Source organism: Stenella coeruleoalba, assembly GCF_951394435.1.
Source record: "Stenella coeruleoalba genome assembly, chromosome: 15".
Lineage (NCBI taxonomy): Eukaryota > Metazoa > Chordata > Mammalia > Artiodactyla > Delphinidae > Stenella > Stenella coeruleoalba.
In genome coordinates, this window is record NC_137161.1 from 82,448,776 (window position 1) to 82,467,665 (window position 18,890).

The 18,890-nt window shown below is 44.2% G+C and overlaps 1 protein-coding gene across 9 annotated transcripts in view; it reads right to left on the reverse strand.

Annotated features, from left to right (window-relative positions):
• The window catches only part of TRRAP (transformation/transcription domain associated protein), a 110,979-nt gene that overhangs the window by 61,408 nt on the left and 30,681 nt on the right, over positions 1 to 18,890 (reverse strand). For all 9 annotated transcript variants that reach the window (XR_013831479.1, XM_079943865.1, XM_079943867.1 and 6 more), the window contains 11 exons: positions 18,644 to 18,844; positions 15,882 to 16,033; positions 12,100 to 12,299; positions 10,601 to 10,818; positions 10,286 to 10,483; positions 9,459 to 9,719; positions 8,759 to 8,920; positions 6,491 to 6,587; positions 4,789 to 4,910; positions 4,293 to 4,463; positions 912 to 980 (listed from right to left, as the gene is read on the reverse strand). Coding sequence is in view for 8 of the 9 variants with exons in the window: in XM_079943865.1 (XP_079799991.1) it covers positions 912 to 980; positions 4,293 to 4,463; positions 4,789 to 4,910; positions 6,491 to 6,587; positions 8,759 to 8,920; positions 9,459 to 9,719; positions 10,286 to 10,483; positions 10,601 to 10,818; positions 12,100 to 12,299; positions 15,882 to 16,033; positions 18,644 to 18,844 (1,851 nt within the window). In the remaining variant the exon portion in view is untranslated. The remainder of the gene's footprint in view (positions 1 to 911; positions 981 to 4,292; positions 4,464 to 4,788; positions 4,911 to 6,490; positions 6,588 to 8,758; positions 8,921 to 9,458; positions 9,720 to 10,285; positions 10,484 to 10,600; positions 10,819 to 12,099; positions 12,300 to 15,881; positions 16,034 to 18,643; positions 18,845 to 18,890) is intronic.

Genomic DNA, 18,890 nt, shown 5'->3' on the forward strand with positions numbered 1-18,890 from the left:
TAATAAAGCCAAAATAAATAAATAAAATACAAGACGGGATGAAACACAGCATCCAACAAATAGGCACAGGAGGACAAAAAGCCACATTAATTATGCCTCTGAAGAGCTCAAGGAATCCCCTCATTAGGTACTGCTGTACAATTCACTGGGCGTAACAGGAGCTTGTGGAAAACACAATCCCACTGAGAGGACAGTCATCAAGTTTAAAAACATCTTAAAAGAATATTAACATATACAAATAAGATTAAAAACAGCAAGAACCATTCATTTTTAAGAGACAAAGTCTTTAGTGACCAACATCGGATACTTAAAAAGATTTAACTAAAGCGGTTTTCCCTCAAAACCGTAAAAAAAATGTGTTTTGAAGTACTGGCCATTTGGACTTTCAGCAAACAACTGGGGTGGGGGATTTGGACCCAGAAAACATACATGCCAATATTTATGCGATGCTTTATTACATCCTCCTTAATGCTTTTATGAAGTCCTAAAACCTCTACTTGGTTTATGAGGCAATGATGACGGAAAGCAATGGAAAACAGCAGCTGAGGACTGTAGCCTGTGCAAACAAGAGCTGCCAGAACAGTCTAGAAAGTACACTTTACTCACTTTCAAGAAAAACTAATAAAACTGAAATACATTTCAAGCTTCCCAGAATTCTCATCAACAAAAACATCATGTTAAAGTGAACAAAAGGGCGATTTTAAAGAAACATAAAAAGGAATGTTCAACAATTAAGAGAAATAAAAGCAAAATGTAAGCTAACAAAATATGTTTAACAATTTACATGGACCATAGTCACATAAAACTAGATTTCTGACCGGAATTTTAATTAAAAGCACCGCTCCGACATTAGCATTGGTAATGGCAGTGCACAGTGGGGCTGCCCTCCCAGAAACACACAAGTCACTCACGTTTCCGTCGCTCCTCTGGCCCCCTTTGTGGGTGAGGACCACCACCTCCATCCACTTTCGCAGATGTTGCTGTGAAAAAATACATCCTTAGCCATTTTTTCTTGACAACAGGAGCATCTCAACTTCAAAATGCAGCTCTTAGGTGAAAACTCATATGTAATCATTACTTTCCATGCTATTTAACGTGAGAATGGCAGTGATTCTATTACTGAAATAGCGCAGCCACCGAACCAGTGATGCGAGTGACTGGCATTTGTTTATGTTCTATAAATAGAAATTTACCCTGAATTTACCTGAATTTACCCTGATACAACAACAGAAAATGTCCTGCAACCCGGCCATTCCAATACCAGGACTTTTACTCCTGTTACTCTGTGCTGCAGCTGTTCCGGGAGTGCTGCCCTGAGCCAGCATCAAGCTAGCTGTCGGGGCAGAGACGTGAACAAGCAGACATCATCCCTGTCCCTGTGGTGCTCCAGTGACAGCGGGGGAACAAGGTAAAACACAGGTGCCTGCTGTGTAACAGAAGAGCAGGAACCAGCTACAGATGAGGGCCGAGGAGTCCAGGAGGGCCCTGCAGAGGCAGACAGGCCAGAAGCACAAGGAAGGGCACTCCAGGCAGAGAAAAGGAGGGAGGCCAGAAACGGAAAGGGTGGCCACTGTGGCCGAGGGTGAGTGGGCACAGGGGGAACCCTGGGGGAGGGACTGGTGAGATGAGCACGGACCCCACAGTGCATGCGGGTAGCAATTCCCTTCCACGTGAATGAGGGCGCTCGTTCTGTGAAAAGACTGTGCTGCTGCAGGAGCAGAAGAGCGACCCCCAGGCCACAGCAACTCAGGCTGACCCAGCCTGTGGCAGCCAGGCTCCCGCCCTCAACGGGGTCCAGCAAAACCCAGCAACAAGCGCTCAGAGCCCAAGCTAAACCACACAGGGGCATCCAAACAACAGCTTCATGATTCTACACTGTCCAAACCTGTTCTTCAAAACACTGCCCTGCAGGAAGTTAACAAGCTACTTTAAATCGGACTCCTCAGTCACAAACAGGCTCGGGGACAGATGGTTCAAATACATCCACTTTTCTCTGAGCCTTTAATGTCCACAGACCTTGTAAAACTTCAAGAGGGGAACACAGTTAAGTGGTGCTTCCCAAACTTACTTAGTTACTTACTGTTTTTCACAGAAACCCTATATCTTCTAAAGCCAGTGTTCCAAGGAACACACATTGAGAAACATTAAAATAATATACATTTTTTCAAAGAAACTAAATACACTCACAAGATTTTACCAGTAAAATTCCTTGAAGGATACCATCAGAATATATATTCATAAAACCTCTATTTTACTAGAATAGCTATTTATGCCAAAGATACGAGGGTAACAAAATTAAAGGTACAGAAAACGGCCAGCTGCTTTCGGATTTCCCAAAGGAAAAAACAACACTGATTGGTATACAAAGCTCACTTTTAGTTCAATAAGGAGATTTCCAAAACAACTAACCATATAAGAAACCTCAAGATCAAATGTCAAGCAGTTGAAATTATAAGAAAGGAAAACGTTCAGGGGTGTCTTTACGAATGCCCACCCTAGACAGTAAGGTGTCCTATCTCTTAAACTTATGCTGAAGGCTTGAGCTGTTCACCCCAAAAGTGTATCAAATGAGGGAAAACAGAGGTTGATGACTGAGCCCAGTTCTGAAGAACACGGCTCAGTAAGGACGAACGTGGCAGACCACAGGGTCCATGCGCAAGGCCAGCACCACAAACGCAGAAGCACCATAGCACAGGACCTGGCTGGACTTGGGCGAGATGGCTGGACAAACAGAAGCCTCAGTTATTCTGTATCCAAGTACATCAGCACTCTCTGCTTTCAGAGGCATTCAACCACTCAGAACGTGGCTAGAATGTCAGAGAAGGAAAAAAAAAATCCCCTCAACAAACCAGAAACAAAAAACCCATGTACTTTAAGGAAGAAGACTCTTGGCCTTAGTCAGAAACTACAGATGTGATACAGTTCTGTTCTTTTTATTTTTTTTGGCCGTGCTGCACGTCTTGCAGGATCTTAGTTCCCCGACCAGGGATTGAATCCGCACCCCCGGCAGTGAAAGTTCAGAGTCCTAACCACTGGACCACCAGGGAATTCCCTGTTTACTCCGTTCTAAAAAAATCTGGAGAACAATGTTTACTGAATGAATTCCCAGCTCACAGATCTAACGGGTTAGACTGGAGTGAAAAAAAAAAAAAAACACACAAAAAGAAAGTTGTTTCAGGCAGGCATGCAAAGGCAGCAAGAAATGACAGCCAACAGAGGGTAGAGAAAGACCAGTTTTAAAGGGAGACAAACATAAAAACACTAGGAGATTAGAACACATGCACAGATCTCATACATGAAAGAACCAAAGGTCATAAGATGAGGTAAGATGTGTGTATTTGATGTGCTCTGACTGGGAAGTGATATAATTTCATTTATAACCATGATTATGAATGTTTGTATGCATGTAAATTGATAGGTATGTATGTGTATTACACATGGAAGCTTAAAGGGAAAGAGCCTTTCAATTTGGAAAATTACACTCTACTACTAGGGCATCACTTAAAAGTTTTAGGACCAATCATAATACTATCAATTCCCACTTAGGTATTTGGGCCATTGTTCATTTCTTAGGCGTCTGTAGATACGAAGAAACCAGCATGTGAGGTTAAAAAGCTGCATAAAAAACACATGCATGTTTGTAGTAACGTACCATGAAATTAAGTTAATAAATTACTTACAAATGTTTATTTACAGAATGCAAAATAAAGTTAATACTTGAAACCCTCTTTCATCTGTTTACACCTCTCGTTTAAACACTGTCAGATCTTTTTTTGCGTAATTATTTCCTTGATAACTGTAAAAACTCAAAGGACTTCTAATGCTCTTACAAGTTTTTCACTGCATCACTGTCTATAAAGGCCAAAGACTGGGAAAAAGCTAGATGTTCACCAAGTGGGGAATGATTCAGTACATTCTGGCATGTTCCCATCATGAAATATCATGTAGTCATAAGACAGAATGAAGAAACGCTTTATGTACTGATATGAAATGATGGGATGGTAAATGGAAAAAGTAAGATGTATGTATATATTATACTTCCCTTTGTGGGAACTAAGAGGCATATGTCCCAGTACAAATGGGAAACATCTCTAGAAGGACACACAGGAAACTTAACACTGGTGGTCCCCCAGAAGAGGAACTGGGTGGCTGGAGGATGGGGGTGGGAGGGAGGCTTTTCACAGACACCCTTTTACACCTTCTGAGTTTTAAATCATGTAAATGCATTACTCATTTTAAAAAAATAATTTAATTTTTCAGGTTTATCATAGAATTGTATGCATTTGGCTTACCATCATCTGATCACAAAATTTATCATTGAAAGAGTTTGGGAAGAGCCTGGTCACCGAGGTCAGACGATTCACGACGTTCAGTGTCAAGCTCCGATAATCTCCCAGCATCATCAACAAAGGTCTCATATGAGTATGGATTTGATCTACTTCTATGGTAGCACCTTCTAAAAACTATTTTAAAAAAAGGTTACAAAGGAAAACAGATATCAGAGTATACTTCATAACAGAATGGAACTCATATTCAACTCTAGCAGCAAGTTTTTGCTTTGCTTGGGAAAATGGAGTATTAAACCGTATATATTCCAGAAGTTTATGATGAAATGAGGAAGACCAGTCATTACTGTTTACTTTTTAAAGGGCTCAGGATGACTATGAAACAGATAGAGACACTATTACAATCTGGTATGTTATTAACCACAGGTCGACTCCCAGGATACAGACAAGGTCAACAGGAAGAACTCAGTGCAGAACTCACACCCGCCCAGCCCTCGCTCACCTTTCTCATGCAGGCTTCCCCAGCCTCCTGGAGCTCACTGTTGGTTGAATTAAGGGCTTTGAAGAGGGCAGCAATGATCTTCTCTCTGGACTGAGGAAGGTAATTGCAGGCAGCAAGCGCATCTTTAGGGAGAGAAATCAATATAATTTTCATCGTTAGCCTGAAAAACATACAATTTCCTAGTCTAAAGGCTCTTACCAACCAACAAATACATGAGTCACTAAACTTCTTTCCTAGTATCTGGCCTCTTGAAAGACAAAAGAATGCACGGCCTTCTACTCACACGCTCACTATTATCTAAGAGTGAACATTATTACCTAAGAAGGCAACAGCCTGCCAGAAGGTCCATGATAAATCTTACTGCCCAGATAAGATGAAGAAGGGCTGAAGGAGAGAAACAATGGGAAAACAAGGGCGGAAGGCGGTCCCCAATGCACCCATGCCCCCAAGACATCCTCACAGGTGAGAGCACGGCTGAGCTGTGGGTGGACGCATGCTGAATTAGCCGAGGGTAGAGCCTCAGACTCTGGTGATGAAGGAAATAGACACACACAGCCCAGCGTCTCTCCACTATCCAAGTCTAATCAGGTGGTCTCCTCCCAACTTGGGGGGTTAAAGGCTTTGAAAATGCAAATATCCTTAGGCAACACGACATGCCTCCAGCCTCTATGTTAAAGGTTAGTTAAGGGGTAACACTGTAGCAAGAGCAATGCCCATCCCGGCTGACAGGAACGCCTGAGAGGCACCCACCAGGAAACGTGAGAAGCTCCCAACGCCACACCCACCCCAACTCTGGCTAGCTTGTCTTGAGTCCCATCCTCAAGCCCAAGTACTATGGTCTGCCTCTCAGCTCCTCTACCTCTAATTCAAGCAGGATTCTGGTAATATTTTATTAAGTGTATAAAAGTCAACAAGAGACAAAGTCAACTAAGCAACTCGTGTTGGGTATTTATCAAGAAAGGGGGAAATGACTGTTTCTAAGCATGAGGGTGAGTACTGATCTAGTATACGTTCCTAAACTACGCACAATTCCTGTGCTAAACAACGATACCACATTCTTAATGAAAGCCTAGAGGCAGCAGGAGTCTCAGATGCTTCTGAATCATTAAAAAGTTTAAAAAGGTCTAAATACTCCGATTCAGATGAAAATGGCAAGATAGGAATGGTATGACAACTCTCTTAAACCAGAATATTAGAGAGATACATACTTTAGAGATATATATAGTTCCCATAAGACAGCTATAAAGAGCTTACTATAGAGTAAAATCCAGTTTATTAGAGTAAAAACAATTATTTAAATTCTAGCCATCTATACAATCCATTGACATCTCACTATGTAGTTTGATAAATATACAAACAATTTTTTTTTCCACCTTAAAAAGACCACAAAAAGTCAGAAAAATTAGACAACAAAAAAACGCCACTGTCTCCCTTCACTTTTTTTTTTTTTTTTTTTTTTTTGCAGTACGCGGCCTCTCACTGTCGTGGCCTCTCCCGTTGCGGAGCACAGGCTCCGGACGCGCAGGCTCAGTGGCCATGGCTCACGGGCCCAGCCACTCCGCGGCATGTGGGATCCTCCCGGACCAGGGCACGAACCCACGTCCCCTGCATCGGCAGGGGGACTCTCAACCACTGCCCCACCAGGGAAGCCCTCCCTTCACTTCTGTATCCCGTAACTTGTCTCATATTTACATGAACTTACTTAAGGCTGCAATTCGTAGAGGTACGAGTGACGGAAGGCTTTTATAACAGGGCAGTTTTGTTAAAGCTGAATCTTCAGCCTCGCACAAATTCAAGAGCTGCAAAAGATAGAACTTAATTTAGCCTGCTCTCACTGTGAAGACACAATAACCTTGCAAGTAACAGAACACAGCGATCTGCCACACACAACATGATTAACAAACTAAACCCAAATCCCAAACCATTTAAGTATAGAAATGTGCTTGAGCTTCCTTATTCTAAAGCAAAACTCAGTCAACCTCTGTGACACTTTCTGACCCACTCTGATACCATAATGCTTTTTCTTTACATAGAGGATCACTTCATCTAAATGCAAATTCCAAGATGGCGGGTACAACTCCTCCTCGTTCAGAGCTGCTTCCCAATGCCTTGGGCCAGTGCCCAAGAAACATACATGTTATAATTCCAGAGTTTGAGCAGTAATCCTTTTTTTTTTTCTTTCTTTTCAAGTACAGAGTGGCGTAAGCAGGAAGTGTTTTGCTGGAAATACCATAACGCAGATACTCCAGTGGCTAGCCTTCCAGACACTCTAACAGACCAGTACACATTTATATATCTAATATCTAAAATACTATATATGGTGTTCTATTACTACTTTCCCCTTCTGTTGACATCCTGGAAAATCGTACCGTTTTTTCCCTTAAAGATTCCTACCTAGTAAAATATTTAAAACAGTAGAGGAGGATGTATAGAGAAAAGCATTTCAACCACCCACCCTATTTCACTCCCCGGAGGAAACCTCCAGTAACACTCTCCTCATATATAACATATTTGTATACACACACATATATAGATCCCTCTATCTATATCTAGAGAGAGAGAGCATCAGAAACTAAATTAGAAAGCCAGACTTCCAAATGTGGCCACGCCAGAATCACCTGGGAAGTTTTTAGGCAGTAGATTCCCAGGTCTGACCCCAAATCTACTGAACCTAAATCTTCAGGAAGAGGACTCAAGAGTTTCTATTTTCCGAAAGATCCTCACATGTTTTGATGCAGCTGGTATCCTGATAAACACTTTCAAAACCAGTTTAGATTCCCGAAATTTAAACACTCACTACCAGTTTCTGGTCTCCAGCTCCATGAGGAATTTTCCCCATAGGTTACAACACATCTGCCTCTGAAGCCCCCGAAGGAAGCTCCCCTCCTTCGGGGGAGCTTCTCCAGGGGCTCTCCTGGACCCTCCATCAAATCTTATGAGTGATGTTATACAAGGGATATAACAAGGTATAAATGATTTCAGCTAGAACACATGACCAATGACCTTATATCCAAGCAAAAACATAGGACTTTAAGAATCAAGAGGTAAATTTTTCATAATTGGAAATTCAGACTTAGCGTGGATAAGGAAGAATTTGCTTCCTTACGACTTTTGCCTCAGTTCTCTGACAATGCCTCCAGAAGTATGATTCATGTCTCATAAAAATTTCAGATTGGGACTAATCAACAGCCCATTACAGAGTCTAAGAATTAATGCCTATAATTTGACTGTATTTATAGTTTAATTTCTATTTATCACTGTCTAATTTCATCCCACACTGTAATATTTACGGTGACAAACACTTATAAAGTGCCACCCACCACCGCCTGTTACCTTGGGTCAAGGGGCAAGTCAAGTCCACTAAACAACAGCCCAGCAGGACAGCGGAATGATTAGAAACCAGGCTCTAAAACAACTGTGGTGGTTCCACCCTAAGCTCTCCAGCTCACCTGCTCTGTAGTTCTAGGTGTCTAACAAACCCTAAGGCTCAGATTCTGCATCTTCAAAATGAGAATCATCAGTATCTGTACTTCACGGGGTGCTGCCAGAACTAGGTAAGGGCACTCACGTGAAGTGAGTTCTCAACTGCAAACGGCACATTCAAGTGATTGATAAATTCAGTAACCTGGGCACCTATTGATACGAGAGTGATTAAGGTAGATGCTACAGTCTTATCTCTAGAATACAAGTTCAAGGTCCTGAAGAGCAAGGCTCCCTGTGGAGGGCTAAGAGAGCTCGACAGACTCAGAAACCCCCCACATTCTACCGGACATCTCTAGTCACCATGCCTACCTCCTCGCCAATCCCGGACGTAACATACCTGTGCCAGGGCCTGAGCCAGGCGATGGCCGGTTACTATGGTCACCACCCATGCCTTCTGAGTGCTGCCTGACCAGTCTTCGTGCACAAAGACAGGTTACCAGACACACGTCATCATCATCCACACCACGCCGTACCACCACCCCCCTACCTCTGTGTAGAACACCTTATGCTCCACCACGTTAAGGTCCATTGTGAAGAGCCTGGGCTGCAACGTGGTACAGAACGTGTTCCCCTCCATCAGGCCAATCTGCGCGTTGGCAGGCTGGTGTCGGAGCAAATGCTTCTTAGGTGGGACCATATCCTGGAGAACCTGGGAGAGGCAGGGAGGAAGCATCACTGACCAGCCGCTCCTCAGAAAGCAAACACCTCTCATCACAATGTTCTAAGCCAATTAGCAATTTGAAAACCATAAATGAGATCAAAAGTTATCACAGACGTCCTTTAGTTAGGAAAGGGAGGCTCTGTTTCATATGCTGACACTGGGTCATGAAAAGATGCACGTCAGATACGTTTAACTCCTACGGGTCCAGAGTAACCTCTCTCACAACCACCACCACCAAAACAAGAACAGGACCATCAGGTTGTGCTCTACAGGCCCAGGAAACCAGCACTCTACTCCCTTGACACTCACAATTACTGATACAGACATAAACATAAGCACGTTGCTGTCTGCATGCTCTCAAAAAGAGCATATGTAATAGCACTCTGTACTGGACACAAAATTACAAATTCCATATCATCTACAAGTCAAATTTGAAGGAAAAAAAAAAAGTCTTCAAAGGTTTCAAACTAGGTTTCAAACTTCAAACTAGGTTCCAATAACACTAGTTTGGTGACAGACGTCTCACCTCCTTATGGGGTTCCATTATCACGGTCACGCTTTTCCCGGTGACCTGGGCCAGCACCTGCAGGGAGTGCATAGCCTGCTTCCTCACGGTTGAGTTTGGAGACGTGACTTCCCGAACCAGGTCATGGGTCACGTGGTGGAAGGACTTCTCCTGGGCCGCCATGATCTCCTCAGCCCTCTCCTCGTCCTTCAGGGGCGTCGCACACCTCATCAGAAGCTGCTCCAGGGTGGTCTTGGCCATGGCGACTGCCCCATTGGAAACCTGCAGGCCAGGGACTCCTTAGCACGAAAGGGGGCGATGCTGCCCACAGCACCCACGTCTCCTGCACACACTACCCCCAACAAACGCTGTCACTGGGGGCGCACGGCCCTCACGCCAGCTAATGTATCAAGTCTGCTTCATTAACGTCTGCAAGGTATTCCGGTAGCTAACTCTCCTGCTCATAGGTAATTTCTGTCTGTCATTCAGAAAAGAAAATGCGGCTCTAGACTTGATCCTTGTGTTTACCGAATGGATTTAAGCAGGCAATGCCCACCATCTTCTATTTGTTTGTATCTGCACAGGGGTTCATAAAGAACGCGACTCCTATAGAAACTTCTGGCCAGTTAAGTACTCTGGCCAGGGGCTGTTCATCAAGACAGACAAGTATTTAGATCCTCAAAGAAAGAGAACCTGAGGGCTCTGATCTGTCCTTTCATTAAAGATGCTGTAATGTTTTCTAAGCTTCTAGGAGAGCATATTTGCAGAACTGTCTGAAACCAACTGTGCTCCAGGCAAAGCAGCATCTTGAACCAGGATGGTTAGGTCTGGGGTCACCCATCACCTACCTCTCCAGTCAAGTCCATCATGACAAAGAGAAGAGCTTTGAGGAAGGTTTGCTGGTTCTGCAGAACCCAAGTGAGAGGCAGCCGCTCCATGAGGAACTTAATGGACACCACACCCCCCAGCTTTGCGTACCAGGCCTGCTCGTAGCAGCACGCGCACAAGCGTTCCACGATATAAGAGAAGAGGGGCAGCTGGCACGCCTGGAGAAAAACGCACACAACCCGTACGGTGTTACTCAGTTCTTACACTGTGAGTGATTTCCAGAACGACCACCCTCAAGCACAAACACGCCCACACAGACCTCAGTCCTTCCTTACCCTCTCCTTTGAGCCCAGGATGATACTCGCAACATCAAATATCACAGCAAGGGCCACCTCCCCGATCTTGCAAAGTTCCTTTTCTTCATACGCCATACAAATAGCTATCGCATCAATGAGGACCAAGGGGTCCATTCCTTTCGACCCGTTCTCTTCACTGTGAAACATGGCGGTGCTGGGCTGGCTGCCCACCTGGTAGCAGGGGAGCAAGAAGGGACCTGAAAGGAGATGCAGAGGGCACGAGGGAAAGCCGGGTTTAGCTCCACATTCTCGTCCCTCAAATTGCAAAACTACCTCGTGTTTTTCCTTGAGGTTAGGAATTTAATAAAAGCCCAACCCTGGTACTCCAGGCCAACTGCTGGTAAACTGCAGTTATTTATAAACTAAGTGATCTGACTTGCACTAAGGCTATTTTTCTGAATGCTTTCCATTACACACTGATATCTTCACCCTTTCTCAATCCCAATTCAAAGATGTATTAGTTTAAAATGAGAACCACAATCGGGTATCTTTAGAAAAATCATTAGCGAGGCCAAGAGGTACAATATGGGAATGACCATGGGTTATGCTCTGGACACTCCTGACATACAAGTAACAGTAAACAGCAACAACATCCACCTGCAAAACCTAACCACACAGAGAACAGTCTGCCAGCAACCGTTCATTCATACCTGGCAGGCACCCAGCATGAGGCAAGATGGGAGTTACTGAGAAGCGTACAGGTCTGCTGGAAACACTGAGAAACAACCTAAGTGTTAAACTGTACAGCACTGACTGTCCAGGCAGGAAGAGTTAAAAAAAAGGAGGGGAAGTTCTGTGTTCTGCAGTGTCTGGAGAAAACTACTTGTCGATCGAGGGTGAGGGGCTCCAAGGACCCAAAGTGCTACTCAAGTGTGCGTGCCCACTGACCAGCACTGAGATTAAGTGAGATCAAGTGTTCAGAAACTTAGCAATTGGCGGTGTGGTGACATTTTTACTGTCTTTTCCAAAATCACCAGTCTGCAGAGACAAACAAAATGGGTCCTTCACCACCCAGAGCCTGAGAACCCGGAGCAGAGGTGAGGCGTGCCCAGGCAGGACGACGCCAGGGGCCCCAGGAGCAGAGCCTGGAGACCGAGGAGCGGCCAGCGGGTGATGCGGCAGAGCAGAGGTTGAGCCTTGGAAACACCGCCAAGGACGGGGACCAGCAAGGGGTGCGATCACGAACTGTCCCTGTTCTATACACAGAGGGTCCAAAAGTACTCAGCCCCCAGGATGAAAAACAAAGGGCCAAAATGTTAAACTCAGTGTATTTTATAGGTAAAACTTGGTGACAATTTTCAAGTGAATACAGCACCCACCGCTGATATACCAACTATCTGTCAATAGAATGAGTGGAAAACTGTGAAACAAAAGCCAAAAACCAATCAGCCAAACTCAGCTTCTCTGAAACACAGCATCTGACCGAGTTTTTGAAGCTCCCCGAAGGCCTCAACCCACCACTTCTCTGTCCCACTCACCGCACTGCTGGGCAACTGCCACCATTGTGTAGTGGCGAATCAAGCTGGCTACAAAGGGCAGGGCACTGGGCCGGAGGTCTTTAATGACAGCGGACATGAACGCCCCGGTCAGAGCCTGCTCAAACGTCTTCCGAGCTGGAGTGTCTTGAGCTTTGTAGCGATGTGATATGATGACATTGGGTATGGTCTTTTCTGTAAAGCTGCAAGACAACAATTAAATCCATCATCACGACACTCAAGTCCTGAGCCAATGATTCCACTACAACTTTCTTATTTTCAACCTGCCCACTTTCCTCTTGTGCAGATAGGCCTGAGTGAATTAATTTCTCTGCTTTAATTTCAGCAACACTTTGGAATCAAACATGATGAATTTCATGATGAATGTTTATAGCCAACGGTTCAAGAGACACCAAATACGTTCTACCTAATATGAGCACAGGTAATGAATCAGAGGTAAATTACAAAAAGACAGCACAGTCAATATTTTTGTAATTATTTTCTATTTTAAGAAATTTGATGTTTGATGTTAATCTTTTACAATTAAATAAGCCAAATTGTAAGAAGTATCAATGATCAAAGAGAGATGGAAAAAAGCTATTACTTAAAGGCAATTATATACCTTTTATATGTTGAAAAGTCACACCACTAGGTACAGAATCAAATGGGGCTATGGGTCTAAATGGATAAAGGATTTACTGCCAATTATATGAGATTAACTAAAACCCAAGAAAGCAGAGTCAGGGAAGCACACATTAAACACAAGGATAAGAAATGGTCATCAATATTTAAAAAATTTTTAGTTTCTTCCAACCATGAACTGGTCCAAGTAACAGATTTCTTTCTGTGACCAGAGTCTGCCTCTAATATTTGCCCACTCACTCTCTGGTTCTTCCCCCAAAACTAATAAAATCCACAGGCCCTTCATTTCCACGTGCAACATCTTCAAACAGAGGGAAGAGTGGTGGTCACACTCCCCACCCCACACCTGAACATCTCCTCAGCTCTTTTCCAGATTGTAATCATGCTCTTTAAAAGGCCACTGGGTCCAACTAACCCAAACAGACATCTGAGTCCCACCATCCCCCCGGCCTGCTCTTCCACACTGTTCCTGACACCCCAGTACATGCTCCTCTGGCTTAAGCCAAGACAACCTGCGGTCAGCCAGAGTAAGTCATAGCCTTTCATCCACTTCCTGTGAAACATAGGGCGAAATCTAAAGTCTTCTTGGTGTTCCCCTGAGGCCCTAACTCAGCCCCATCCCACCCCACACTCCCTCCCACCCAGCGCACTACTTAGCCTGCGATGCATAGTAGCACTTATCACTAGCTGAAATACTATGCATTTGTTTCTTTCTGCTGTTGTCCGTCTACCCCACTAGAATATAAATTCCTTGAAGGCAAGAATGCAGTCTTACACACAAACCTTGAACAGAGCCTGGTTCTAGAAGGTACTCAATCTGTGAATGCGGAGATGGAGAACAAACAGTCTTTATAAATAAGTGGGTCCTGAATATCTAAAGGGCAAAATATAAACATGGACCCCTACTCCACTCCATTCACAAAAGTTAATTCTAGAGGATAAAGATCAAACTGCAAAGGACAGAACTACAGAGCTTTTAGAAGATAATACAAGAGTATCTTCACGATGAGGATGCAGAAAGTGATTTCTTACAAACAATATAATAAAAAGCATAAAACAAAAGGAAAAATTTATCACCTTGACCACAGTAATATCATAAACTTCTGCTTACCAAAAATTAGGCGGAAAGGCTTAGAAACAATGAGCACACCTAGCAGAGAGACCTTGGTCTGTGTCCATTTCTTCAGGAGCCCTCATTCCTTTGAAAGGGAATGGTGACTCCAGGGCTGGGGGAGAGAGGGCACGAGGTGAGCCAGAAACATCCTGCTGAGCTACAAAGGATGCTCAGAAACTGATGGGGACACGACACAGGAATACAGAAGCCAGCCAGCAAGGGCTCTCAGTGACTCAATCTAGACAATCTGGTCACCAAATTAATGGACTGTCACCCTTTAAATAAATTAAGAATCCATGAGTCCATACTACTATAAACAAATATGAAAGGAGACAGAAAAAGCTCTTCCTTTGTAAAAAAAGAGCACATGGAGGTAGAAAATCACCATTTTATATCCATACAAGAGAATATGATTCGGCAATGAAAAGGAGCAAACTACAAATTTTGCATCATGGATGAGTTTCAAAAGCATTATGCTGGGACTTCCCTGGTGGCGCAGTGGTTAAGAATCCACAGGGGACACAGGTTCAATCCCTGGGCCGGGAATATTCCACATGCCGCAGAGAAACTAAGCCCATGTGCCACAACTACTGAGCCTGTGCTCTAGAGCCCATGAGCCTCAACTACTGAGCCTGCGTGCTGCAACTACTGAAGCCTGTGCGCCTAGAGCCGGTGCTCTGCAACAAGAGAAGCCACTTCAACGAGAAGCCCGCACACCGCAATGAAGAGTAGCCCCTGCTCACCGCAACTAGAGAGAAAAGCCCGCATGCAGCAACAAAGACCCAACGCAGCCAAAAAATAAAAAATTTTTTTTCAAAATTATATTAAAAAAAAGGAACCGTACAATATGCCGCCCTGGGTTTGGCTTCTTTCCCTTAGCCTGGTGTTGGAAATGATCTATTCATCTTGGAACACGAGTCAGTAGTTAATTCCTTGTTACTGCTGAGATTTCGTTGTATCCACGCACCACGGATGACAGACATCTGGACTGTTTCCAGTCTATTATGATTCTTAAAGCTACAAGTTTCCCTCAAAATATAGCCTTAGCTGTACCCCAATTACATCTGACCACATATTGCCCTTTTCTTTGCTGTTCATTCCTGTGGGACTTCAAGCAACTATGCCACTTCACACTATTCTACATGTCTCTTAAATCTTTTTAAAATTTTTCATCTTTTTCTCTCTCTGCACACATTCTGGATAATTTCTTTTGACTTATCTCTTATCTAAAGATTCTCTTTCTCCTTTCTTTAATCTGCTTGGGCAATTTTTATAAGGTTTGTATTTCTTGGAATGTTTTCAAGTTTGTCTTTCATTTATTTTAAACACAGCAGAAGCATAGTTATAACCTAGCTGTGGAGATCCTCATATCTTCAGTCTGAGCAGATCTCTTTCTGCTGATTCTGTGGGCTCTTATTCATGCTGCCTTATTTCCTTGTGCACTTGGCTATTGCTCACTGCTCTCTCTCCAATGCTCTTTCGACAACTGAGCACCTACTATATATCTGGCACTATCTTTGACGCCGTGAGAAACGTAAAAATACAAAGGAAAAACCTCTTCCCTGAAACCTATAACACAGAAAGATGACAAACATACATCACCACAAAAGATCATTATATAAAGGTCACAGCCTTAAGTGATATGAGCGAAATAAAAATGTCACACAAAAGGATCACTCTGGATTGGAACACCAAAAGATCCCCTGAACACCTATCATGTGCAGGTGCTGCAAATGTAACGGTGAGCCGAAGGGAGAGAGGACTGACCCTTGATTCCTGAAGCTTGCGCCCTAGTGGAGGAGGCAATACTAAAGGAGGATTACAACTGAGAGAAATTCTAACTCGCAAGTACCCAAGGTTCTTCCCATTTTCTCTAAAAAGCAAGAGAAGCATTGCTGAGCAAATAACATGGCATTTTCCTGAACTGAAGGAACATACTTAAAACACTAAGAGACCTGGGAGGTCCTTCCATCCCTAATTTTCTGAAACAAATTATGTCCCAGCACAGAGAATTAAATCATCAGCATACTTAGGGTGTGCCAGGAGCTGGTAGAGTGCGTGTTTATTGTCCTCCAGACTCATCATTGCCACCAGGAAGCACCTGATCACTTCCCACGCCTGTCTCCGGTAGTAGGGCTCCGTGTTGGCGCTCTTCAGGCAGTCCAGAGCCGTTTCAATGGCCTACAGCAAAGAAACGCAAAAACTGTAGTCTGTGCTGAAATGACGTGACTCTGAAAAGCTTGCACGGAAAGCACGTGCACCACGCAGAAGAACCTGAATGCATGCTTGCTCCTGAAGAGAGCACAGGGGGCCTGCAGACAGGCCAGCAGGTGTTCTCCAAATGAAACCTCCAGAGAAGGTGACAGAAGTATTATGACATCAAGAGCTGCCATGGTTCAAACTGAAATGGGACGTGGAGTTCACTAATTTCATGCTTAAGTAGCCAATGGGAGATTCCAGAAATTAAGTGAGCTCAGAAGGCCTCTTGTGGTAGATTTGCTGGATTAAACTACCATCTGAGTCGTCTCAGTTCAAAACTAAAAGATGGCTTTCCTAAGCTTTTACTAAATTCTCTCTTTAAAAGAGGGTTTACTTCATTTTTGCAGAAAGCCTACATAGCTACATACACATTTTAGCCTTTTCATTAGGTTGACCAGGAAGGCAGGGAAGGAACGATCACACACAAAAAAACACTTGGAGTCTTTAACAGCTAAGATATTAATGCTAAAGATACTTATATACCTAGAAATCAAAGCCCCAATCTGTGTTGAAGTTTAAAGATTTATCCTGGCCACGTGTGAGGAACCAGAGCTGACACGGACAGGGGCCCCACCCTCCAGACGCAGCCAGGTGACACAGCACAGAGGGTGACAAGGGCCCCTCACTGCATCACTCCCAGCTTGCGTGTCCGAGCTCTTCTGGGGCACCACAGAAGTGCCCTTTCTCCTGCTGCCTCTGACCTGCTCAGGGTTATGTAATAAATCAGGCAAGGACAGTCTGAGAAGTGTTATTTTTAAGAATCAACATAACCTACGAGCCAATTACCTGTCCCTTCCCTGCCAAAAAAGGGATTGTAAAGTATGCCAAAAGCAGAACTTCTGTCATGTAAATGCACTGGCACTTGCCCTGCTGGCCATCCCCTTCCCTGCTGGTTCCTTCAGCCCTGCAGGGTGTGCCACGGCCCTCAGGATGCTACCTGCTGGGAAAAGGGCTCCGAGAGCACCACAGAGTCCCTGGGAGGGTCCGGGAGGGCCATGGAAGCTTGTCTTCAAAACCTGGTTTCTTCCATGCTTTAGATGCTTTGGGGAAGAACTACTTCTACAGGGATTTTCTTGCTCTGCTTAATCTATGCAGAGATCAAGTAAAAGTCAGATGTCTTAGTTTTCATTCTAATACCAACCCTGCCACTGATGGGGCTAAAGCAAATAGAATCCTAACTTAAGGAAACGACCTAAAATGTGGCAACGGGCTAGATTCACAGTATGTTCACTGTGGTAATCTTCAAGGTAAAGACAGAATTTTAGTTGTATTTTCTTACAGGGAAACTAGTGTTTATTTTGGCAAGTATTTAGATAAAGGTTTGGATGAGAAGCTAAGACTGGAAAGCGACACCGTTCTATGGGGTGGGGCTGGGAGAGGGGTGGACACAATTTGTGTGCTTGAGAAACTTGGGGGGAAAAGGTGTGTGTGTGTAGGGGGGACAGGTGGACTGAGAGATGACGACAGGAAACGACTCCAGACTGACATTACCCATGATGGGTATCCTTCCTCACAAATGTTCGGTAAAGTCTGGCTTAAAAAAAAGAATTACAGAAATCACTACTGTGTGTAAACTCCTTATACAGAAAGGTAAACAAGCTGAGTTCTACAATACAATGCATCAGGACAGAATAGAGTGCGCCTGAGCAAAAGGAGGGCTTTGAGTGGTTCCAGGCCACAGGATGCTGTTAAGACCAGGCCTGCAAGGAGTTCAAGAATCCCAGCCAGCATCTGGCTCACTGAAATGGCTGAGTCACTCAGATACACGTGAAAGGCTTCTATAAAACCCTTTCCAAAAATGCACATTATATTAACGGCTAGATAAGTGTTCTGAAAAGACATGGTAAAAATAGCTGTAATGCAGGCGGGAAGGCTGGTCATATGATAAAAAGGGGAAAGTCGAATGTGACAACGTAGATTGTAATAAATACAACCTTAGCTGTGTGACAAAGGACCAGGAGGGGTCAGTAAGGTGAAGGGGCGGTGTTCAGTAAGGATCACGCAGAAGCGGCTGAGTGCTCTACAACACGCTGGGGACAGTCTGCTGATTTTTATACAAGGGCAGAGGCGTTCTAAAGGACACACAGAGAGAAACCAAAGAGCTGTCCGTGGTGGGCTAAGGAGCCATGTCTGGATAGAGACTGGGAGAGAAGCAGGTACTCAGGAGTGACGGGAATGAGACAGGAACGGGACTAACCTAGGTTCTAAATGACACAATGTAAAACCTATTGGACATCAAAACAGACTAAGTGCAAGGGTGGGGTGGGCTGGGCGACACCTCCTGGTCCATCAAGAAGGACAGTCCTGCCCAAGGGTCCAACGTCCTCAGGGGCAACACCACCCACTGGCCTCCTGGAATGATGGAAGCTCCAACCGACCAAGCTGGGCCCCAATAAATCTTCATCTCCTTTGAGTTAGAAATTCCCACCCCAAAAGTATATGTTCTATTTCCATGTTTTCAAATAGAAATTAAACGTCTTAAAATGAAACTTACAGTATCTTTAAGAAACTCCCAGAGACTCCAAAATTTACCTTCTCCATCGGGAGCTGAAGAGATGCTTTACAGTCAGAAAACTCCACTGTGATACTGGGGCCTTGAACTTCAGTCACGACGTAGTGCAGCTTCTGGGACTCCTTCAACATCTTCCTGTTACTGCCACCAAATTTACCAAGGACACGATAGGCCACATGCGAAATGCTGTCTGCAGGGTTGCGTAAAGTGCGCCACAAAGCCTGAAAGTCAGTACGCTTTCATTAACCCTCCGAGGCGATGCAGTCC